Source organism: Marmota flaviventris, chromosome 2, assembly GCF_047511675.1.
Source record: "Marmota flaviventris isolate mMarFla1 chromosome 2, mMarFla1.hap1, whole genome shotgun sequence".
NCBI classification, from domain to species: domain Eukaryota; kingdom Metazoa; phylum Chordata; class Mammalia; order Rodentia; family Sciuridae; genus Marmota; species Marmota flaviventris.
The window spans coordinates 203,521,208-203,542,646 of NC_092499.1; the positions used below are offsets into that span (position 1 = coordinate 203,521,208).

Sequence of the window (21,439 nt, forward strand, 5' to 3'; positions counted from 1 at the left end):
ACAAATACTGGACCTTATGGTAAGACTGCCATATTGTCTATTTAAGTGGCTTTATTGAAAATCTGGCATTACCTCCAGCAATGGAAACTGCTGTTGCTCCTTGTCCTCCTTAGCATTTGGTGGTGTCAGTGTATCAGATTTTGGCCATTGTAATAGATGTGTGTTGGTACCTCATTGTTTTATAAATTTGCAATTCCCTAACTTATGATATTGAGCATCCATCTATATATTTACTCTTTTGAAGCATCTGTTTAGAGCTTTTGCAAATTTAAAAATTATATTGTTTTTAATTTAGAGTTCTTTAAAAGTCATTTATCAAATAAGTGATGAATATTTTCTTTCAGTACACTGTGGCTTTTATTCTCTTAACAGTTTCTTCCACAAAGCAGAATTTTTAAAGACATTCAACTTGCCAATTTTTTTCTCATGGACTCACACATCTAAAGAGTCATCACTCGGCCCGAGATCACTTAGATCCTCTATGATCTTCTAGAAGTTTCATGTGGAAAGTGACATCTGTATCTAGATTGTCCCCCTGGCCCTTTTTGGTTTGTTAATGTTTAGCTGTTCTAGCATCTTTTATTGAAAAGATTGCCCTTTCTCCAGTGAATTTTTTGTTCCTGTATCAAAGAAGTACTGACAACATTTGTGTGGGCCTATCTCAGGGCTTTCTATTCTGTGCTACTCATCTAGGCATTTCTTCCCCAGTCCCCCCAATAGTACACTGTCTTGATTATTGTAACTTTCTAATAAGTCTTGAAATCAAGTAGCAGCAGTTGTCCAATTTTGTTCTTTTCCATCATTAATGTGTTAACCATTCTGGGTCTTTTGTCTTCCCACATAAACTTTTTCTTTGTTAAACTGTATCATCATTTTTTCCCCCTAATTCATATCACAATTCATTGCAGACTGAATGACTCTCTTACACGTCTTGACTCAGGAATCTAGGCTCCTTCATCACATGATGCTACATCTTCAATCTACAGTCTCCAAGGGTTTGGCGCGAAGGAGAGGTCATGGAACAGGCCTGTTTGTCACTTGAACTGGAAGGACAAAATCGAAAGCAATCTGGACAGGTGGCTCTGAACGAGGCTCAGGCAGCGTGTTCCTCCGCAGAGGCCCACACAAAAGCTGGTTCAGGTGTGGAGGCGGCCACCCCAGCGGCCAAGCGCGGCCCCAGCCCAGCTCAGCTCTGCCCTGCTGCAGCGACTAGTCCTTCCTGTTCTGCACCACACGTGGCGCACCCCGACGCCCTGTTTCCTCATTTCTGCCTCGGTCCCTGCGAGTCACTTGCACAGGGGCGATGTCCTGGAGCCAACCTCGGTCCCCTCTCGGCCCCACCGCCCCTGCCGCCGGGCTCCGGCTCCGGCTCTGGCTCTACAGCTTCTCCCTCGTGCCCCGGGACAGAGGCCCCTTCTCCCGCCGACACCCCTCCCAGTGTCGTCTGCCCTCGTGGTCACTAGGCCGAGAGGGCAAAGACCCAAGGTGAGGCTCAGCCAGCTACACTGCAAAACAAACCCCTCCACGGATGCGTAGCCACTTTAAGCGCCCTCGCCGTCGCCCCTTTAACCCGCGGCGCAGGCGCAGTGTGGCCGCGGCGCGCGCAGGCGCAGAGGCGGCGGCGGATGTTTACGGCGGCCGAGGTCGGAGCGGCGTCCGGGCCGCGGACGCCAGGGACGCGCCCGAGCAGCTGCCGTCGCGGCCCAGACCCGCGGGCCGTCGAGCGCGGAGGTAGAGCCTCCGCCGCCGCCGCCGCCGCCGCCCCGGTCCCGCCTCCTGCAGCCCCGCTGCTCTCCTCGATCTCCTGAGCGCCAGCCGTCTTCCTGGTCTCCCCGCGCCCCTCCCCTTCTCCGGGGAACGTTTGCGCCCTGGCCGCTCCCGGGAGTCTCCCCCCGCCAGCGCCTCCTCTCCCCGACGCTCCCTCCCCAGCATCCCTCCCCAGGAGCCTATGACTTCCCTCCCCAGCATCCTCCCTCCCAGCGCCCCCTCCCCATGATCTTCCCTCCCAGCGCTCCCTCCCCATGATCATTCCTCCCCAGGATCCCATGATCTTCCCTCCCCAGCATCCCCTCCCCAGGATCCCGTGATCTTCCCTCCCCAGCATCTTCCCTCTCAGTGCCCCCTCCCCAGCATCTTCCCTCTCAGCGCCCCCTCCCCAGCATCTTCCCTCTCAGCGCCCCCTCCCCAGCATCTTGTCTCCCCAGCATCTTGCCTCCCCAGCATCCCTCCCCAGGATCCCATAAGCTTCCCTCCTTAGTGTCCCCTCCCCATGATCTTCCCTCCCCAGCGTCTTCCCTCCCAGAGTCTTCCTTTCTCCAGCATCTTCTCCTCAGTGCCTCCTCCCCAGCGCCCCCTCCCCAGAGGCTCTCCCCAGCATCTTTCCTCCCCATGATGTTCCCTCCCCAGCCTCTTCCCTGCCCCACATTATGTCCTGTGGGTCCTGTCCTCCCCTGCCTTGTGCTAGTTGGGATCAGCTTACTCGAGGCCCACCACCTGTCCTTGCATAAGTAGTTCTGAAGCGAGTGGGTAGTAGGTACAGTTTGAAACAAATTTTACCTTGAATCTTTTCAGAAAATAGAATTGGCCCGAGCAGTAGGAAAAGGTGTTAAGTAGTGACAAGGAGAACTTGTCTGGGCTGGGTTCCTTTGTTCTTCTCTTCAAATTTGTCAGCTGAATATCAGCCCCTTGCCACTCTTCTGCCTACAGAGGTTGTCTTTGTTCTTGTCAGCAAGAAATGGGTAAAGCAAAAGCACTTGGTAGCCTGTCATTCAAGAGTGAGGGATGCTGAATGCCTATGAAGGCTCAGGAATTGTGGCTGCCTATCCCTTTAAGGTGGTGGGGTTTTCCCTGGCCCCACTGGTTCCTCAACTGTGATGTGGCTGGGAGAGTGTTTTGAGAAGCCAGTTTTTCTCGCTCTCTCTTTCTCTGAGAAACCAGTTTCTCTCTCTCTCTCTCTCATAAACCAGTCTCTCTCTCTCTCTCTCCCCCCCCCTCTCTCTATCTTCTTAAAATTCCAGTTTTTAGAAAGCTTTCCTGTGTGTTTAGTAGTAACTGTTTCCAACATGGACCACTGGTTAGGCTTTTCTCCATGAATAGGAACTTTTAAGGATTCTGGTTCTTAAGAGGAGAAGCCTGTTTTCCATCATTCTGCCCTCAGGATGTGTGCTTTTGAGTCCCTATCCCCAGCTCATCCTCTTCATAGTTCCTTTAAGAAATGACCTCCAGATTGGACCATGGGACCTCCTTGTGAAGATTGCCAAGACCAATGTAATTAGGAATGCCCACTTCCATAACCACAGCTGTACTCGTGTTGATATAGCCACAGTCACAGACCTTCCCTTGTGGCTGTAGCTCAGTGCATCTTCTACTTGCTGGTCACTACTGGGCAGGAACGGTATTAAGGATTTCAGCAAACAGTAAAGTACAATAAGGGCAGCATCCTAAAAGTGCTTTTCCATTAGTTTGAGAAATTGGATTTAACTGATGCAGTGGTAGGATTTGGTTTGGTGAGGACATCTTCAAGTATGTTGTGGGTATTTTTGGTGTGTTGCGTGATGACTGATTACATCCATGTCTGCAGTTAGCAGTGATCTATCCTTAGGAAGGAGTGTTGGATTATAGGATAAAGCCAGTAAGAGTACCACACCCACTGTACCTGTGGGTAGGGTTGCCCTGATGGTCAGAGGGTTAGCAAGACATTTCGGGTAAAGAGTGTTGCTACTCTGTCAGTTGCATTGGTGTAAAAAAACACAGGGCTAAGGCCACATGGTCCTGTTTTGACTGCATGCCCTGGCTGTATGATTGTGAGCCAGGTAACTGCTCTTCTCCAGCTCATTTATGTGAGGTCACATCTGGCAGGTGGCACCACTAGAAAGGTGGTAGCTGTTTTTCTAAATAGCTGCCCTTTGATATGGAATAAACTTTCAAAGTGAGGAAAAGTTCAAAATAAATGATGCTTAGTGAAAATGAAGCATGTCTAATGTACAGTTTGTGCTATCTCATAAAAAGAAAAGAGCAGTGTTGAGATACAGTGACAGAGCATTACATACAGGCTTTGGGGTAAAGAGGTGGCTTTCCTGACCCGACACATAGTAGGGTATATGGCTTTCTAAATAGGCCATTAAGAATCTAAATGCAGGACTCCACTGTTAATCAGTGAACAGAATTGTCAATGATTGTGACAATTGACTATGCCAGGCTAGATAGTGGTGTTTCTTCAGAATGAAGCCGCTCATCCAGGATTAAACCCAAATATTAGCACATAATCCCCGTGTAAGTTGTCTAGCGTGGCTGTCATGGAACTGTGGCTCTGAAACAGCTTCAAATGGGGCTGACGTGTAGTATTTGAATTGTGGTTTGAAGTCTCATGTTCGGCCCTCAGATATTGATCATGGAGATAGGTAAATAGAAGAGACACATTTTGTTCACCTGCTCTAAGAGGCTGGAGATTCACACAGGTGGTGTTTGTATTCATTCTGGCTAACTGCTCTTCTACAGTTGTCTGCCCAGTGTTTCCTTGCTACCCTCATTCTGTAGTTGGAGACCCACAGGACTGAGAGGGAGCACTGCAGAGTGTTTGAGTTAGTCTTCCTGGGGTGGTCTTTTCCCCAGAAGTTGCACCTGAGTCACCATCTTGTGTGAAGAAAAGCTGAGGCTTTGGAAAAGGTGCCTGGGGCCAGGATGAACTGTTTCAGGAGGAGTGGGAGCACTCCAGGTGAAAGAGCATTTCCCTGTGCAGTAGATGAGGACTCAGTGTTGCAGAAGTTGGGCTGAAAGGTGACAGGCAGGTGCTGCACATTTTCCTCCCTGAAAGTAATTTGGGAGAAAGTAAGAAATGCACTTTTGGGAGAGTTGGAGAACTGCATGGGGAGTTCTGGTAGCTGCTGATCCTGCTCCCTAGCTTCTAGCTTTGAAGTTCATTTTGTGCTTGTTACAATAGGTGTTTGCCACAATGTGTTCTCTTTGGGAAGAAAGTTTTGTTGATATTTTGTCCAAAAATTGAACATCAAAATACCCAAATGAACACATTGGATGTGTTTGACTTAAGTGGGTCTTTTTGTGTGTAGAGGTGTAGAATTACCAGACAAAATTTAAGACACCACTTAAATTTGAATTTCAGATAAACATCCAATTTTTTTTTTTTTTTTTGTATTATTGGCTTGACTTTCTAATTGAACTGGGCTTTTCTTCTAAATCTGGTATCTTTCATCTAAATCTGGAGGGTTGGGTAGTTAGACAAAACATTTCATCTGTATTATTTCCAGAGTTGAGAATTTGAATTTGGTATATTTAGATCTTTTATTGTTTTGATCTTAATGTAAATAATTCTTTGATTTTTGGTTCTAGTCTTGCCTGAGTGTAATTCTGAACATGGGCGGTGCGGTGAGTGCTGGAGAGGACAACGATGAGCTGATTGATAATCTGAAGGAAGCCCAGTATATCCGGACGGAACTGGTAGAGCAGGCTTTCCGTGCTATTGATCGTGCAGATTATTATCTTGAAGAGTTTAAAGAAAATGCCTACAAGGACTTGGCATGGAAGCATGGAAACATTCACCTCTCCGCCCCATGTATCTACTCGGAGGTGATGGAGGCCCTGGATCTGCAGCCTGGGCTCTCGTTTCTGAACCTGGGCAGTGGCACTGGCTACCTCAGCTCCATGGTGGGCCTTATTCTAGGTGAGTGTAGAAGGAGAGTGTGCAGCTCCCTGGATCATTGCCTGAGGTTGCTCTCTTTGGGCATAAAGTACAGTCTGCTAACTGCATGTCCTGTGAGAGACTTGGCCTCCCCGAAGTTGCCAGAAGTGTCGTCACGGTATGGTGGGTGGCCAGATGACATGCATCCATGAGTCCCAAGTTCTTAGGGCCTCTCTCCTGTCTCTTCTCACTTTCAGCCTGCAGTCTGTCATGGCCGATGCACCACCAGGAGAGGAGGGTAGATCTTGAACTTGTGATTTCTTGACTTAACCACTGTGTTCCCTTTACTCCTTTCCACTGAGAGTCATTATGGTCCTTGGTAGTTTAAGTTTTTCTAAGTAGTTTCTATTTGTTTTATGTTTGATACCGAAAGAGTAATACCTGTAAGTTTATACACTTTTAAATAAACTTTAGGAATGGAAGCAGTTTCATAGGTTATCTTACTTGAAGCCATTTAGCTCATTTTCCTGAACAATTTGTGGCAATCATGTGGGAATAAGGCCATTTCTAATATTTATAGCGGGGGGATCAGATATCCAAGGGTTTACTGAATGTTTGCCCTGTGTAAAATGCTACACTGGGGGAAAGACATGTGCTCTTACTCTGAGTGAGGTGGGATGCGTTTGCTAGGGAAATGGAAGGAGTGGCTCTGTGCTATGAGAGATGCTCTGAAGAGGAATTGGGCTGGGTCGCTACAGCAAGCTGAGTGGGAGACCCTGGATGAGGCCGGTGTGGTGTGGCTACAGTTGGCGTTTTTTGATATTGGATCTGATGGCATTTGCTGTTGGACTGTTTGTGGCTATGAAAGAAACATCAGGAACATCCATAGTGTGCTGGGTGTGGGCACACTCCTGTGGTCGCAGCTACTTGAGAAGCCAAGGAAGTGGAGTCCCGTGAGCCCAGGAGTTTGAGACCAGCCTGGGCAATGCAGCCACATTGTGTTTCAAAACAAAACAAGGATGTTCACAGTGGCCTAAGTATTTGGAGTATGAAATTCTGAATATTAAGAACGGCTTACAAGTCAAGGAGAACTCATCACCATGTATGTCAGAGTCCCTGCTTTTTGTAATTGTTGTCACTCTGGAGAACCCTAAGTCACAATTGATTTTTTTGTGGATATGGAATAAAAAGTTTAGATTCTTTTTTAAGTTTGTGAACTTTGGAATTTGGTGAAATTTGAGACTGGGCACTTGGCTCTAGGTTATAGATTGTTGTCTTCAACTTTTAAAGTGTGTACGTTTTTGTTTTTAACTTAATCTTCTTACTCAATTTGTTTTGGTTGAGACTGTTGTGGTTGTCATGCTTTGAGAGCACAATGCCCAGATGATTTATCATTTTTAAACTTGCCAGTTATAGTCTCCCTCCTCATATCAGAACAATTGGAGGAACCTTGGCTAAATTGGTGTTTTTTGGGAAGTAGACTTTAAAACTGGTTAGATTAGAAATGCTATTGACAGGAGAAAGATGCTTGGAAAGCCTGACTCTAGCAAGCTTGGGCTAGCCTGCTGCTCTGGATGCCCTAGAGGTAAAGAAGAGAGTGCCTGCAGCTTGATGCTGTAACCTAGACACCCTAGATACTGTTGCTTCTCCTTTCTGGGTCCCCTGGGTACTGGGAATTACACTTGAGGTCTGCAGGAAAGCGTGTGTCTTCTGCTGTGGTGGGTGTGGGCAAAGCAGCTCTGGGGTGTACTCTCAGTTCAGAATCTTGGCTATTTGCATCCAGAGGCCCCGGTGTATTTGGCCTTTTTGCCACCTCACACACCTTACTCCAGAGATCAGACCTTGTTGGCCTTCCAGCACCTGTGCACACTAGGTCTGGGTCTCCTTTGGTGCAGTGGCCCTCCTGACCCCACTGCCTTCCCCTGGTTCATTCTATCTCACCTGCCTCCCTGTGCTGTTCTGCAAGCTCCTCTCCCCTTAGCCACAGTTCTCCTTTACTTCTTTCTTACCAGTGAGGGGTGGATGGTGGTTCATGAGATAACATGCCTGAAGGAGGGACTTGTATGTGGGAGCTGCTCTGCTTGGAGGGGTCTTGCAGTCTGACCACAGCATGTGTGGTACCATGTCCTGAGGCACTACCCTGCCCACCATATCATGCTTTTCTGCTAGTGGAGGATCTGTTACTGCTGTTTGGTGGGTGAGCTGCTTGGGAATAGGGACCATGTCCTGTATCTACTACTAAATAGAAGTAACTACTTAGCATTTTCTGTTTTTTTTTTTCTTTTTGGAGATGTGGTATTGCTAGGTTGCTCAGGTTGGTTTGGAACTTGTGGGCTTAAGGGATCCTCCTGCCTCTGCTTCTCAAGTGCTGGGAAATCAGGTCTAGTGAATGTTTGACACTGAAGTTGGGGGATTAATGAGAAAATGATGGAAGGGGGTCAAGTGTACACAAGCTAGACTAATGCGGATTCAAGTCAGTGATTGGCAAGGGTCTTAAAATGTGAAACACTTTAAGGTTTGATGTCGTAACTAGCAAACATAGTACTTTTCAGGAAGAGTGTCTTGATGAGGGAATGTTTAGCAGCAGCTAAAGATGTGTGAGAGATACTAAGAGAAAAGAGTAGATGCTTGGCCTGGGGAGAGGGCTGTCCAGATGTATCCAGGAGCCAAAGTTCAGATATCAGGTGCATGGACATTTGCTCATTCATCAGTATTTTCTGGTTTGAGTACCACTCAAACAATGCCACATACACTGTGAGTGCAGTGTGTATGTCTAGTAATAAAATCCTACATGCCCCATGGGTTTGCTCATGTTGAGTTTTAGTGATGGGTAAGGTGAAGCATGGAGTTTGGTGGACTTCTATATCCATGTCCACCTCCAGGTAAGCACCACCCAGAACAATGTGCAGAGAAGGTGCTCACACCCTGCCCTCGTGCTCTGTCTTCCTTTGCATTGTTGAAATGAGCCTGGGTTGAACTTGGTGTACAGAGGTGTAAGCTGCTTGTAAAGTGTTCTCTGCTTGCCCCAAACTAATCTAGAAGCATGTTTACAGGAGGGAGTGCTTTTCCTCATCATGTGGGCTTGTGAATAGTCTCACAGTTTTATTTCAAATTATGGATACATAGCCAGAATTGGTGGCACACTCCTGCAATTTCTGACAATCTCCTGAGACAGGAGGATTACAATTCAAGGTGAGCCTGGGCATCTTAGACACACTCTTGTCTCAAAAATAAAATAAAAAGGGCTGAGGATGTGGCTTAGTGCTTGCCTAGCATGCACAGGCCCTGTGTTCTCTCTCCAGTACATCCAGAAAGCAAACATACAAACGAACAAAAAACTTATGGATACATTCCCTATGATACAAAAAATGTCTCATTGTGGGGCTGGGGTTGTGGCTCAGCAGTAGAGTGCTTGCCTAGTATGTGCGAGGCCCTAGGTTCGATCCTCAGCACCTCATATAAATAAATAAATAAAATAAAGGTATTGTGTCCAAGTGCAACTAAAAAATAAATTAAAAAAATGTCTCATTGTGCCTTTTAATAATAGTTTTATTCTAACGGTAATTAAAGCCTGTTTTGTGAGAATTATTAAAATGCCTATGTCTGAGTGTTTTGGGGATCCTCTTAGTGGGAAACAGAATTGCCCTAAATGCTGCCTCTGGACAAGCACAGCTGAGGCCTCTATCTGTCCCATTTGCATGTTTACTTTTCCTCTGTAATTTAGTAGGAAGACCCTGAGCTCTTGGCTCCCCCACCCCATTTTCAAATGATTCTTGTTTGAGAGCAAAGAGACCCGAGCATCTGTGTTGTGAATGGGGCTGCTGTATACATCGAAAAAGTGGCTTGAGGGGTTTAGGCCTGCCATTGTGCTAAGACAGCAAAACCTTTTGGGATTTTGCTGGATGTGGTAACCACACCTGTCCTCCTAGCAACTTGGAAGGCTGAGGCAGGAGGAGTGCAAGTCCCAGGCTAGCTTAGGTAATTTAGCAAGACCCTGTCTCAAAATAAAAAATAAAAAGGGCTGTGGTGTGGCTCAGTGGTAGAACATTCGTGGTTTAATCTCCTGTAAAAACAAAAAAACAAAAAACCTTGTGAGTTTATATATAATACATGCGAAGTTAGATGTGTTGCAATTAATGAAGTAGAAAAAGCAAGCAAGTGTTCTTTCTCTAGTGCTAAAAACTTTTTTATTCTGAAACCTTTTAGGTCCTTTTGGTGTGAACCATGGGGTGGAGCTACATTCAGATGTTATAGAGTATGCAAAGCAGAAACTGGACTTCTTCATCAGAACAAGTGATAGCTTCGACAAGTACGTCAGACACTAGAGGGTGTGAAATAGAATTTAAACTTTGGTCAGATAGAAGTTGGCTTGAGTGTGCACTTGCCTGCAAGCATGCCTGAGCTGTGTTGGCATGATCCCAGGTCATCCGTATGCCTCTTCTGATTGTTTATATATTCTGTAAGGACTCTAGGTTTTCTGATTCCTGTTTAAAGACAGTTTTTCACTAACACGAGAAGAAAACAAAAATTTTTGTCTTGCTAAATTTCCGTGTTTCCAATATAAACAACTTTTTATCACAAATTTTTTTGTAAAATACAGTTGTTCCTTTTGTCTTTAAACAATTTATATAACTACTTTTTGCCACTTTAGGATAAGGCATCGAAGTTCTTATTTTAGGAATTAGACTTTTTAGGGAAACAATGTGCTTTTTCCTTCTCTCCCTCATCAAGCCGTCCAGCTGACCTTGACTATAGGCCACTTTAAACTTGGGGCATGCTCATGGTGTTTACTTGCACTGTGTGGGTTTTGGAATCGTGGCTTCAGCTCCCAGCTCACAGTTCTCTGGGTTTTACAGTGAACCATAACCTGTGATCAGTATGAATTTTTGTATGGTCTTATGGCAGTATGGTACAGTCACTTAAAGAAAACACATTTTTCTTTCCAGGTTTGACTTCTGTGAGCCCTCCTTTGTTACTGGCAATTGCCTGGAGATTTCCCCAGATTGTTCTCAGTATGATCGGGTGTACTGTGGGGCAGGTGTGCAGAAAGAACATGAAGAGTACATGAAGAGTCTTCTCAAGGTTGGAGGAATTCTGGTCATGCCCCTGGAGGAGAAGGTCAGGCTCCCTGCAGCTGACATTTTGTGCCCTGTCTGCCAAGGTCTCCTCTGCATTTTATGTAGATATACCCTAGTAACAGCTTCTACCATCTCGTGAGCTAGGAGACAGGCAGTCACAGGCATGGTGTTGGGCCAGCTCTGACTTAGATGTGTGGCCCTCCCTGTTCCTCTTTTCCTTCTCTCTCTCCTTCTTCTCACTCCTTTTCTCCCCTCCTCTTTCCTTCCCTCTTCTCCTCCTTCCTTCCTCACCCTAGTTATTCTAATTGTTATTACAATTGTTCTAATACCAGAATTGTAATTTATAAAATTATCAGAATTATTTCATTTTGTTAGTCTGCTTGTTAAGTACCTTGGTGGTGAGTACTTTATAAGAACCTCTGCTTCCTGGGAATCTTGTTCCAAGGTTCTGGTTTGGCCATGCATGTTTGTATGTGTTTAGGTACTGTGTTTCATTGGGAAAAGAGATTATAATACATGGGCATGTCAGGTGTGAATTGGTCCTCAGGAGAAATTTCTGTCAGTTACAAAGAACCAGGAAAAAATAGAAATGTTATAAATTAGGAGGTTGTGCACTTTTGTGCAATTTTTAAATATTAGCATTTATTTTGTTCCAGAAGTAATACCCATTTTAGAAAATCCAGAGAATATGAACTAAGAAGAACTGCTCATAGTCTTAATCTAATTACTATCAGCATATGATTCTTGGAACACTTTTATTTTACTTATTTATTTTTTTGGTACTGGGGATTGACCCGGGGATGGGGGGGATTTGCCACTGAGCTACATTCCCAGCCCTGTTTCATTTTTGAGACTGAGTCTCAGATCTCATTAGGTTGCTGAGGGTCTGGCTCAGTTGCTGAGTTTGGCCTTGGACTTGTGATCCTCCTTTCTCAGCCTTCCAAGTTACTGGGATCACAGGCCTGTGCCATTGCACCTGACTTAATTCTTTTAATCTGTGCTGCTCCTTTTTCAAAAAGATTATTGAACATACTGGTTATAACTGACATTGTTTTACCTATCAGAGTCCAGGAATGTGATTTTAAGTCATCCACTATTCTCCATCATTTTGGTGTCTACACCAAAATGCTTGTTGAACTGTTTATTACTGGCTACTATTTTCAAGCATTAGATGGTGTGTACTATCTCACTATTAGTCACTCTTTATTATAAAGACATTAGTGAATGCCCCTAGGTTTAAAAATTGTAAATATTTTAGTATGTCACTACAAAAGATAAAAGCTCTGTTTTTTTAAAACATTGTTATAAGACCATTTGTAACATTAATAGCCAGTAGCCATTGTAACTTGTTAATATATTCAAATATCCAGTTCATTTTCAGATTTTCCTTATTGACTGAGAAATTTCTTCCCTGTAGCTTGTTTGAAACGGGATCGTGTTTAAGGCTGGTGTGATGCCTTTGGTTGGTACCACTCTGAAGTGCTTTTAGGTCTAGAGGTTCTCACATCTTTCACTTTCATTTTTTCTTTGCAGCTTATTTGTTCAAGGACTCGCCTTGATGTGTCCTGTAGACTTTCCTGCAGTCTAGGTTTTGCTGTCCTCTGTCCTCTGTTTTTTCTGTGTTGCTGGTTGGATCTAGAGACTTGATTAGGGTGCTGTTCGATATATTTTGGGGCGGAGAGCACAGGAACATCTGCCAGGTATTGAAATATGCAGTCATTGTTTGGTACCCATCCTCTGTTCAGGATGCCCACATCTACGGATGCTTAGGCCTCTCATATAAAATCACGTATCGGGCTGGGGTTGTGGCTCAGCTGTAGAGCACACACCTAGCATGTGCAAGGCCCTGGGTTCGATCCTCAGCACCACATAAAAATGAATAAATAAAACAAAGGTATTGTATCTATCTACAACTAAAAAATCAATATTAAAAAAATCATGTATCATGTCATTGGCATATAGCTGATGTGCATCCTCTCGTCCCTTACAACACTGATACAATGTAAATGCTTTGTAAATAGTTGTATACTGTATTGTTTAGGGAATAAATAACAAGGAAAAAATATGTACATGTTTGGTAACATTGTTTCCCTGAGTGTTTTTGATATGTGGTTGGTTGAATTTCCGGATGCAGAAGCCTTGGATACAGAGAGTCAGCCTGACTTTTGTGTGTAGGCACATCAGGCCTGTTGTCTATTTTTTCTGATGCTTGTGGCCATGATTTAGAACCTGATGGATTATTTCATTAGAAACTGTAGAATAATACCCTTTTGATTTTATCATTTCTTCTTTATTTAGTAGCTATTGTACTTCTATGAAGAGAAAACCTCTCATTACTAATTAGATTCCCCTAAGGTAACTTTATACAAGAGAGAGAGGATAAATTTTGATTCTTAACTTTTATTTATTAATTTCTCAATAATTTGATCCTCTAACATCTGCCAAAGGTAGTGATCACTGAGGTTTTGCTTGCATTTTACCATCTTTATGAATTCCTAGATTGAACAGGCCTCATGTTTTAGTACTGGTGTGATTCTCGCCTGTCTTGGGCCAGATACACCCTCTACCTCTGTGATGGCTATACTGCTTTCTGGTGAGAAAAGGCATTCCAGGGTCAGTCTGTGTGGTTTTGACCTGAGGGTTGATATGTTGGTGGGAGTTGGTGTTGAGAGGCCACAGCTGGGGCCCAGCGTGCTCATTGACACTGGGTTTGTGTGTGCAGGGATTTGTGGAGCCAGACAGTTTTGCTTGGTGTGGAGATAGAGTGCACTGTGGGTTCGTACTGGCAGCTTCCAAGCAGATTTCAGAACCAGGGACTTTCTGAGGAGCCAGTCTTGGCCACAGTGCCACCCTTCTCTCTGCTGCTTGTCTACCTGCAGTGACAGTGCCACCCAAACTAGTTCAGACCTGTTCAGATCTTACTGCTACCCACCCCTCCACGCCCCCGTGCCAGGGCTCAAGCCCAGGGCCTCCACAAGCCAGGCAAGTGGTCCACCACTGAGCCACACCCCAGCTGAGATTTTACTTCTGACGCACAGCTTACTCCTTTCCTTTCAGTTTTTAGGGGTTGCCATTCTAGGTGTGTACTTCCTGAAGTGGTTACGAGGCTCCAAGTCTAAACAGGGACTTTTTTTCCTGGCTTGTCCCTTGTACCCTTGCCTGTGGTGACCACTGTGTGGTGTGCTTTTAGTATAAATCTCTTTGCTTAAAAAAGTACGCAGGCAAACTTCTTCCTAACCCTCCTTCAGTGCTTCCACTGTCTGCCCACCCGGCCATGTGTGAAAAGGGTTTGTAGTTTTATTTATTTATTTTTTGTAGATATTGTATCTATTATTTCTAAGTATTTGGTGTTCACAGTATCTAGAAATTCTTTGCCACTTCCCGTTGTCTATTTCTAAAACCTTTTGTTGGTATAGAATGAATATGGTTTAGTGATGGCACTTTGGCTCACTCATCCTCTGCTGTCACTGACAGTGCTCCCAGGAAGGCCTGTGTGTACACCTCTTTGTGATGTGACTATCCTTGTATCTTCTCCAGGTACAATCTCACAAATATTTTAGTATGTAACTACAAAAGATAAAAGCTCTGTTCTCCTCACAAGTAGAAGAGCTTGCTCAAGGCTGTGTGCTGTAGGCTTTGCCGCTTCAGATAGTGCAGTCAGTGCAATGGGAGTGCCGTGTGCTGGCCAGCTGCTGCCTGCGTGGCTGCCGCTGCCTCTGAGGGCTTGGGCACCTGTCTCCTCTGCTCTTTCCACTCAGTGTTGTTGTAAACATTTCTCTGCTTACACAGGTGATGTTATCACTCTGCTTTGTGTGACAAAAATGCACTAAATTTTTCATTGGAATCATTTTATCTCCAGATAATTTTGAGGATTGTGGACATAGTTATAATATTTATAATATTTCTTCTGTTCGTCTAGAATATGAAATGGGGGTTTATAGTTTTATTTAAGGTCTCACACATCATTTATTGATTATATTTAAATATTTTATGTTCATTATAGCTAGAAGTTCTTTTTAAAAATATCAAAGGGGCTGTAGTTGTGGCCCAGTGGTAGAGCACTTGCCTAGCATGTGTGAGGCACTGGGTTTGATCCTCAGCACCACATAAAAATAAACAGAACAAAGGTGTTGTGTCCATTTACAATTAAAAAAAAAATTAAAAAACTTTTTGCTAGTACATGAGAAAGTAATTAACTTGTTGATATTTATAGTACATGGGCCAGGCATGGTGGCACATACCTGTAATTCCAGCCACTCAGGAGGCTGAGATGGGAGGATTGCTAGTTCAAAGCCAGCCTCAGCAACTTAGTGAGACCCTATCTCTAAGTAAAATACAAAATAGGGCTGGGAATGTTGGCTCAGTGGTTAAGTACTCCTGAGTTCAATTCCCAGTACAAAACACACACACACACACACACACACACACACACTACATGGCTACTTAACCTTTTATAGGATTTGCCAGCTTAGATATTTTCAAAAGACTAACATCTAATTTTAGCATGATCAAAAATAGTACAGTGACCTGTTTAGGCTGTTTGGAAACCAGCCTAGGTGGCAGCTTTGCTGTCTGATTAGGTTTTCTGGCCCTTATCCTCTATTTCAGAAGAAATGTCTTGACAGTCAACACTACAGTGTATCACCACAAATTCCTGTGCACTGTGAGGGGCCTCAGGACATTTCTCCAGAAGGAACAGAGTAGTCGCCCAGGTGTCCAGAATGACATGGAAAGTTGAAGAGTCCAAGTGCAGCCATGCCTGCCCTTGGTACTTTTCCTGCACCCTAGTTGTGGCCAGGATTCAGGATTGGGTGTGGCTGGGCTGGGGTGGGGTTGTGCATTTTCAGTTACTTTTCCTAAAGTTAGCCCCTCTTCAACCTAGAAGAGCCCAAGAAAATGTCTTATGAGAATCCCCACTTTTCTGATCTCTGGTTATTTTCTCCCATTGTCCTTTCTCTAGTTTCTCTGTCACAGATACTTTCTGTAAACAGAGGTGTGTCTGGGGCCTTGGGTAAATTCCATCTTAAGAATTTTTCTAGGAATACTCGTGAGCTGTACTCATGCAGTATCATGTTAAGGTCCATGTTGTCAGGCAGTTTTATTTTAGTATATCTGTTTTATTTATTAGAATGATTGCACTCACAAGCTATCTAGTAGACAAATTTTTTGGATATTCTCATTTTTGTCTTTGGGATAGTTGACCAAGATAACGCGTATAGGCCCTTCTGCTTGGGAAACCAAAAAGATTCTGGCTGTTTCCTTCGCTCCTCTGGTCCAGCCCTGCCACTCGGAGTCAGGAAAGTCCAGACTTGTCCAGCTACGTGAGTAAATGCACCGTATTTGACGTACAGATCTTTTAATCTCATTAGAAATTCAAAAGGAAACAAGATTTATAAGAAAATTGGATGTTCACTCCCCACTGAAACCTTAAGATTGTACAGGGGATTTTAGGCATTTAAAAATTATAACCTGTTTGTCACCCATCTTAGGTTATTTTAGGCTTCTTTTAAATCTGTTAAGGGCTGCTACTGGTCATGCCATTGATAGCAGTGGATTCTCAGAAAGGGAGCTAGCGGGTCCTGCCTTTGGACACTGAAACCACTTGACTCATTTACTGGGAGAGAGTGATCACACTTGAACCTGCTGCCAGCTGGGCAGACCAAGGGCGGACAGTGTCCATGCTCCTCTGCCATTGTGGGTGGGCTTGCTGTGAGCCTTTGCATTTCCCTTCTTCTGGGTGCAGAGCGGAGAGGAGCTGGCGCCAGAGTAGCATTTCTCCTAGGATTTTATGATTTAAACAGTTCACACAGAAATGAGAGTTCCAGCTGATTTGATTTAAAAAAGAGAGAAAGAAAATATCACACATAGTTCCAATACCCAAAGAAGTATACTTTAGCAAGTTCCTTCCAGAAATATTTTTCAGATTGAGAGGAATCATTATCAAATAATTATACTTTTCTAGTCATATGACATAGATTGGTCCTTAAAATCTGATAACAAGCAACAGTGGAAGCAGCAATAGAAGGGGCTTAGAGGGACCAAGGAAGGTTGGATAGAAGGTGGTGGTTGTGCTTGGTCTTGAGGTAAAAAGGAATTCCCTAAAGAGAGGAGGAGGGGAGGAAAGGTCTTTGCAGAAGCAGGGCAAAGTTAAAAGTGCATATTCCTAATGTGGTCGAACTTGGGCATTTGGGAGAAGCTGGACTGGTGTGTAGGTAGATCTGAGTTCACCAGGAGGCTGTGGAGGGCCACCAGACATTTAGGTGTGCAGCATGTTGCCTGCAGGGGGAGTCTGTCAGATGCATGTTCTAGAGATCTGAGCAGCGTGGAAACTTCTCAGCAGATGCTGCTGTTGATAAGGGAGGTTGCTAGAGCAGAGTTTAGGAAGACAAGGGCTCTTTTGGAGTGTTTATGAGACTTTTTATTGGTCTTATTGAAAGTGTTTCTGTGGGAGGCTGAATCAGCCCTGGATAACGGTCCTGATGGCAAGTTGGCTGTCTGAGATGCTTGTTCTGAGGGAGGCCTTCAAAGCCAGTGCTGGTGGTGCATAGTCACCTAATGCTGCTTAGGGTTCCCAAAGTAAGAAAGATACTCTGAACTTCTGTCTTCCTGGGCCAGAGTTTCCTAGATAAGTAAAGCCAATGGAGACAGTGGGGTAGGAAACTGGCAAAGATAAAGCCAGTGTACCATGAGGGTGTGTAGCTTAGACATGCCCCACTCGGGTCACCTCTCAGCTGGGTGGATAAGCAGGCAGGCTAAAGACCAGAACCAGTCAGGATGCTGTGGGCTCTGCAGTGAGAAAGGTTCAGGGGTGCAGACCTTTCTGAGGAAGGACGTGGGAGCCTGAGGTGTCCCTTTTGTTTTGTGGCTGTTGTTTGGGCCTGGACTAGAACCTGGGGAGCTGGTCTCTTACATAAAGCCTCAGAATGGATGTGAAACCAGGGACACAGGCATGCCAGGAAAGGAGGATGGTGGACATTGGAGCCTTAGGGAACAACACTGGGGGTGGCAGGAGGAGGGGTTGTGACCTAGGGATAGCTGTCCCTGTGGTGTCTCAGGAGCTGGGTGGCCATGAGAAGAGCCCTGTGTGCTGCTGTGCATGTTCACTGTGTGCCAGTGTCACTCTGCCCCAAGTGCCAGATGATCTTTTTCCTTATTGTGCTCTGGGGATTTTGTTTTTCTCCACTTTAATAAAAAAATTTGCTCTTATCTACTTTAACAAGAAATGGAACAAATACTCAGTTTAAAAGTTGCTAGAACAGTGTTAAAATAGATGGAAGAATGTTAGCTCTGCTGTGTAACCCTGCATGGGTTAGTACATGAATGAACACAGTAAATGGTGACAGCTTGTCAGTTAATTCTGCCAATGACCCGAGCCAGGCAATATTGCTTTCTCTCCTTTTCATTGTTAAAAATTAGTGTATCTGAACTTGCTTTGGGAAAACCCCAGAATGCAGATTAGAGCACTTATCAACACTTGCTTAAAAGGCGCTCCCATTCTGCAGTGCTTGTGAATAGCCAGTGAGTTCAGGTGCCATTAGGTTCAAACCTTCAGGCTTTGTGGTGTTGGCTCAGACCCTCTTGCCCTCTTGCTGTTTGCAGCACCATTGGCTGTCCGCAGCCTCCAGGACTTGGCCCGCATTGCCATCAGGGGCACCATCAAGAAGGTCATTCATCAGGAAGCAGCGAGCAGAAGTGGAAGTGGACTGAAGAACACGCCTCGGTGTAAACGAAGGAGGGTCCGCCGCCGTAGAATGGAAACAATTGTCTTTTTGGACAAAGAGGTCTTTGCTAGTCGTATTTCCAACCCCTCCGATGACAACAGCTGTGAAGACTTGGAAGAAGAGCGGAGGGAAGAAGAGAAAACCCTGCCAGAGACCAAGCCAGACCCTCCAGTGAACTTCCTACGCCAGAAGGTCCTGAGCCTCCCTCTGCCAGACCCCCTGAAATACTACCTGCTTTATTACAGAGAAAAATAAACTTCTATTTGAAGGGAGAAAGCGAGGAAGAGCCGATTGGAGTCTGATTGTACCGTCTGAGGTGTCTCCTGGGAGCAGATGCTGTGGGAAGGGACTGCTGTACTCATCCGTGTCGTAGTTTTCTTTTTCTTTGTGTCTCTAAAGTTCTGATTCAGTGCTGTGATATCTTTAAACATGATCTGACAGGATGTATGCTGCATAGAAGAGTGTTTTCCTCAAGTCAGGCGGTTTGGTTTAGCTCTGCTAAAACACTGAAGTGCAGCAGAGACGATGTTCTGCCGACTGCCCCCCTCCCCCATCCCCTGCAGGTGCATGCACACATCAGAGTGCACCTGAAGCAGAATTGCCTGTGGGAGGTGAAGCTCAACTTTGTAAATATATGAAATCTTTTCTCAGTGTGATGTATCACTGCCCAGGTTTGAATTTTATGGTATTGGCCTCTTAATTACTGGCACTGAGTTCTGCTGAACTTGGTTTTCTAGAGGGGAGACATTATTGAAACACCCTCCCTTATTTCAACCAACTTAATTAAATCTTATGTGAGTTGTCAGCTGTAATTTTTGAAAGGAAAAATTGTGTGTGGGGGAGCAGGAATAAAAACATCAAACTGCCAGCTGTCTTTTTGGAATTTCAAAGAACTTCCAAGAGTGTTTTTCTGACCCCTTTTGCTACCTGAATTGTAAAGAACCACTGTCATGTGATTTCCTGAAGCATATCCTGAAAACAAAACAAGCTCTTTATTTACATGTGTAAGTAATACATCAAGTTGCTTCTGCCCTGCCCATCGGGATGATGATTTATCTCACGTCTTTAAAGACTATGATGGATTCCATGGTGTTGGGTTGCCCAGTCCTCAGCAGGTAGAAAGTAAATTAGGGAGCATTGCAGACAGCTTGTGCTGCTCGACTTCAGTTTGCTGTCTCTCTGTGATCACATTAGAGTATTGATTCATAGATTTATCTTTTATAATTCTAGAGAAAAAGAGATTTGTTAGTTTTGTAAGTTTTCTTAACAGATGTATGTATTTTGGTAGCTCCATTGCATTAGAACAGTTCAGCTCAGTGATTTGTGAGATCCACCTTCTCTAGGCCTTGTTTTGAGAGCTTTCTATCAAGTTGTGGGTCTAGCAGTCAGATGGCAAAATGATTTGAAGTTACTGATTCCATTGCTGATTCTAAAACATTGGCTGTTGTTAAAGATTTTTTTTTTTTTACCCAAAGAATAGACTAGTGTAAACTGTTAATAATGAGTGCATGTGCTGACGTAGGGTCAAGTGTCCCGGTGTTGGTTCATCTTCCCCGGCATGAGCTGACTCACAGGGAGGCCTTTGCTGTCTCTCTAGGTATCGTAGCTTGACTGGTTATTTTGGATCTTTTCTGCTTTTTGATTTTTAACACAATATAGTCTGCATGTGTAGCTGGGAAAACATATTACCCTAGATTGGTAAATATACACTCGTTAAAGAAAGTCAGTTTATAGTTTTTACCTGCCTTGTAACTCAGAACCAGGCTTCATTGTTTCAGAGAGAAATGCATGATTTAAGTTTATTTGCTGATACTTTGTAGTTTGCAGATCCTGTTGACACTATTCTCACTGACGTGTAGGCTTCTCTGTACATGGAAATCTGTGGACATGATATTAAAGAATGATACCTGTGAAATGTTACATTAGGTGGCTTGGCTGATTTTCCCCCCTATAATTATATATGGAGTGCATTTTTTAAAAACCACGTTTGCCTTTATGCTAGATTATAAAAATCACTATAATACATAAGAGATGTTTCCCCTATATGTTAAACTTTTTGTAGCATTTTGTGTTTGTATTTTGTTGGTTTGTGATTTTTAAACCAGAATTCAGTTAAAAATATAGTTGTAATATATGTGAGAAATAGGTTGGTGTAAAGGAAAATTGTAAGTAAGTTTTCTTGTGATTAAGCACCTCACACCAGAATTCACCATAACACACACTTTGTTTCCAGAGGTGTCGTCCTGTAGTTGTCAGCAAGGCCGTACCGTCGTGTCCTGATGGCTCTTTACTGTTAGGGTCTGTGTTTTCACACAACTTATCTTGAAAAGTGGTAAAAGCCATAGATCTGTGCACAACAAGTATGTAATATGAGAGTCAGCATGTACATAAAAATCCTTTCTCCAGCCTGGAGATCCAAGAAATTTGAAACAGTGATTTTAATGAGCTGACATACATGAATAAACACAGTGAATAATAAAGGTAGTTATGATGTTTTACTCTCAGCATTGCTTCTGTTTCCTGTGTGGGATTTAAATTCTCGACTGCATTCTTTAAAAAAAAAAAAAATCTCAAAAAATACTCCTTTCCCCTTCATTAGTGTATGTTTCTTCTCACCAGGTACTTGGATTGCTTGGTTCTGCAGCATTTATAGTGGATGTAGGGAAGGCCAACCACTGTTCCTAGTTAATAAATGAATAGGCAACTCGAAACATACTTTGAAGAATGTCTATTAGATGTTTTGACACAATTTCCCCTTATTCTGAGGATGTTAAAAGATAGCATGTGTCTTAAAGTACAGGAAAGTTTTTATTATTTACTTCAATTAGTGCAGTCCATATAAAATTTTATATTTGTATGTAAATATTTAAGAATGTGCTATGTGGAAGTTGTATGCCATGAAGATGAAATCTTATTTCAGAGACTTACATGAAAAACATAAAAATGTAAAGAATAAGTGAACCAAATGGATCCAGGGATCTGAACTTGAGGTCCCAACAGGAACA

At 43.9% G+C, this 21,439-nt stretch overlaps 1 protein-coding gene across 3 annotated transcripts; it reads left to right on the plus strand.

Moving 5' to 3' along the window:
- Positions 1-1,623: 1,623 nt before the first annotated feature.
- Pcmtd2 (protein-L-isoaspartate (D-aspartate) O-methyltransferase domain containing 2) lies at positions 1,624-20,938 on the plus strand. 3 transcript variants are annotated; one of them, XM_071609110.1, is made up of 6 exons: positions 1,624-1,731; positions 5,347-5,677; positions 9,842-9,944; positions 10,582-10,753; positions 15,911-16,034; positions 18,313-20,938. In XM_071609110.1, exons 2-6 carry the CDS (start codon positions 5,371-5,373, stop codon positions 18,687-18,689), a joined length of 1,083 nt encoding a protein of 360 aa, XP_071465211.1. In that variant the 5' UTR covers positions 1,624-1,731; positions 5,347-5,370; the 3' UTR covers positions 18,690-20,938. The 3 variants fall into 3 exon arrangements, with proteins under 3 accessions (XP_071465211.1, XP_027809942.1, XP_027809941.1); XM_027954141.3 differs by lacking the exon at positions 1,624-1,731 and adding an exon at positions 1,755-2,533; XM_027954140.2 differs by lacking the exon at positions 1,624-1,731 and adding an exon at positions 2,551-3,267.
- The last annotated feature ends 501 nt before the right edge of the window (positions 20,939-21,439 follow it).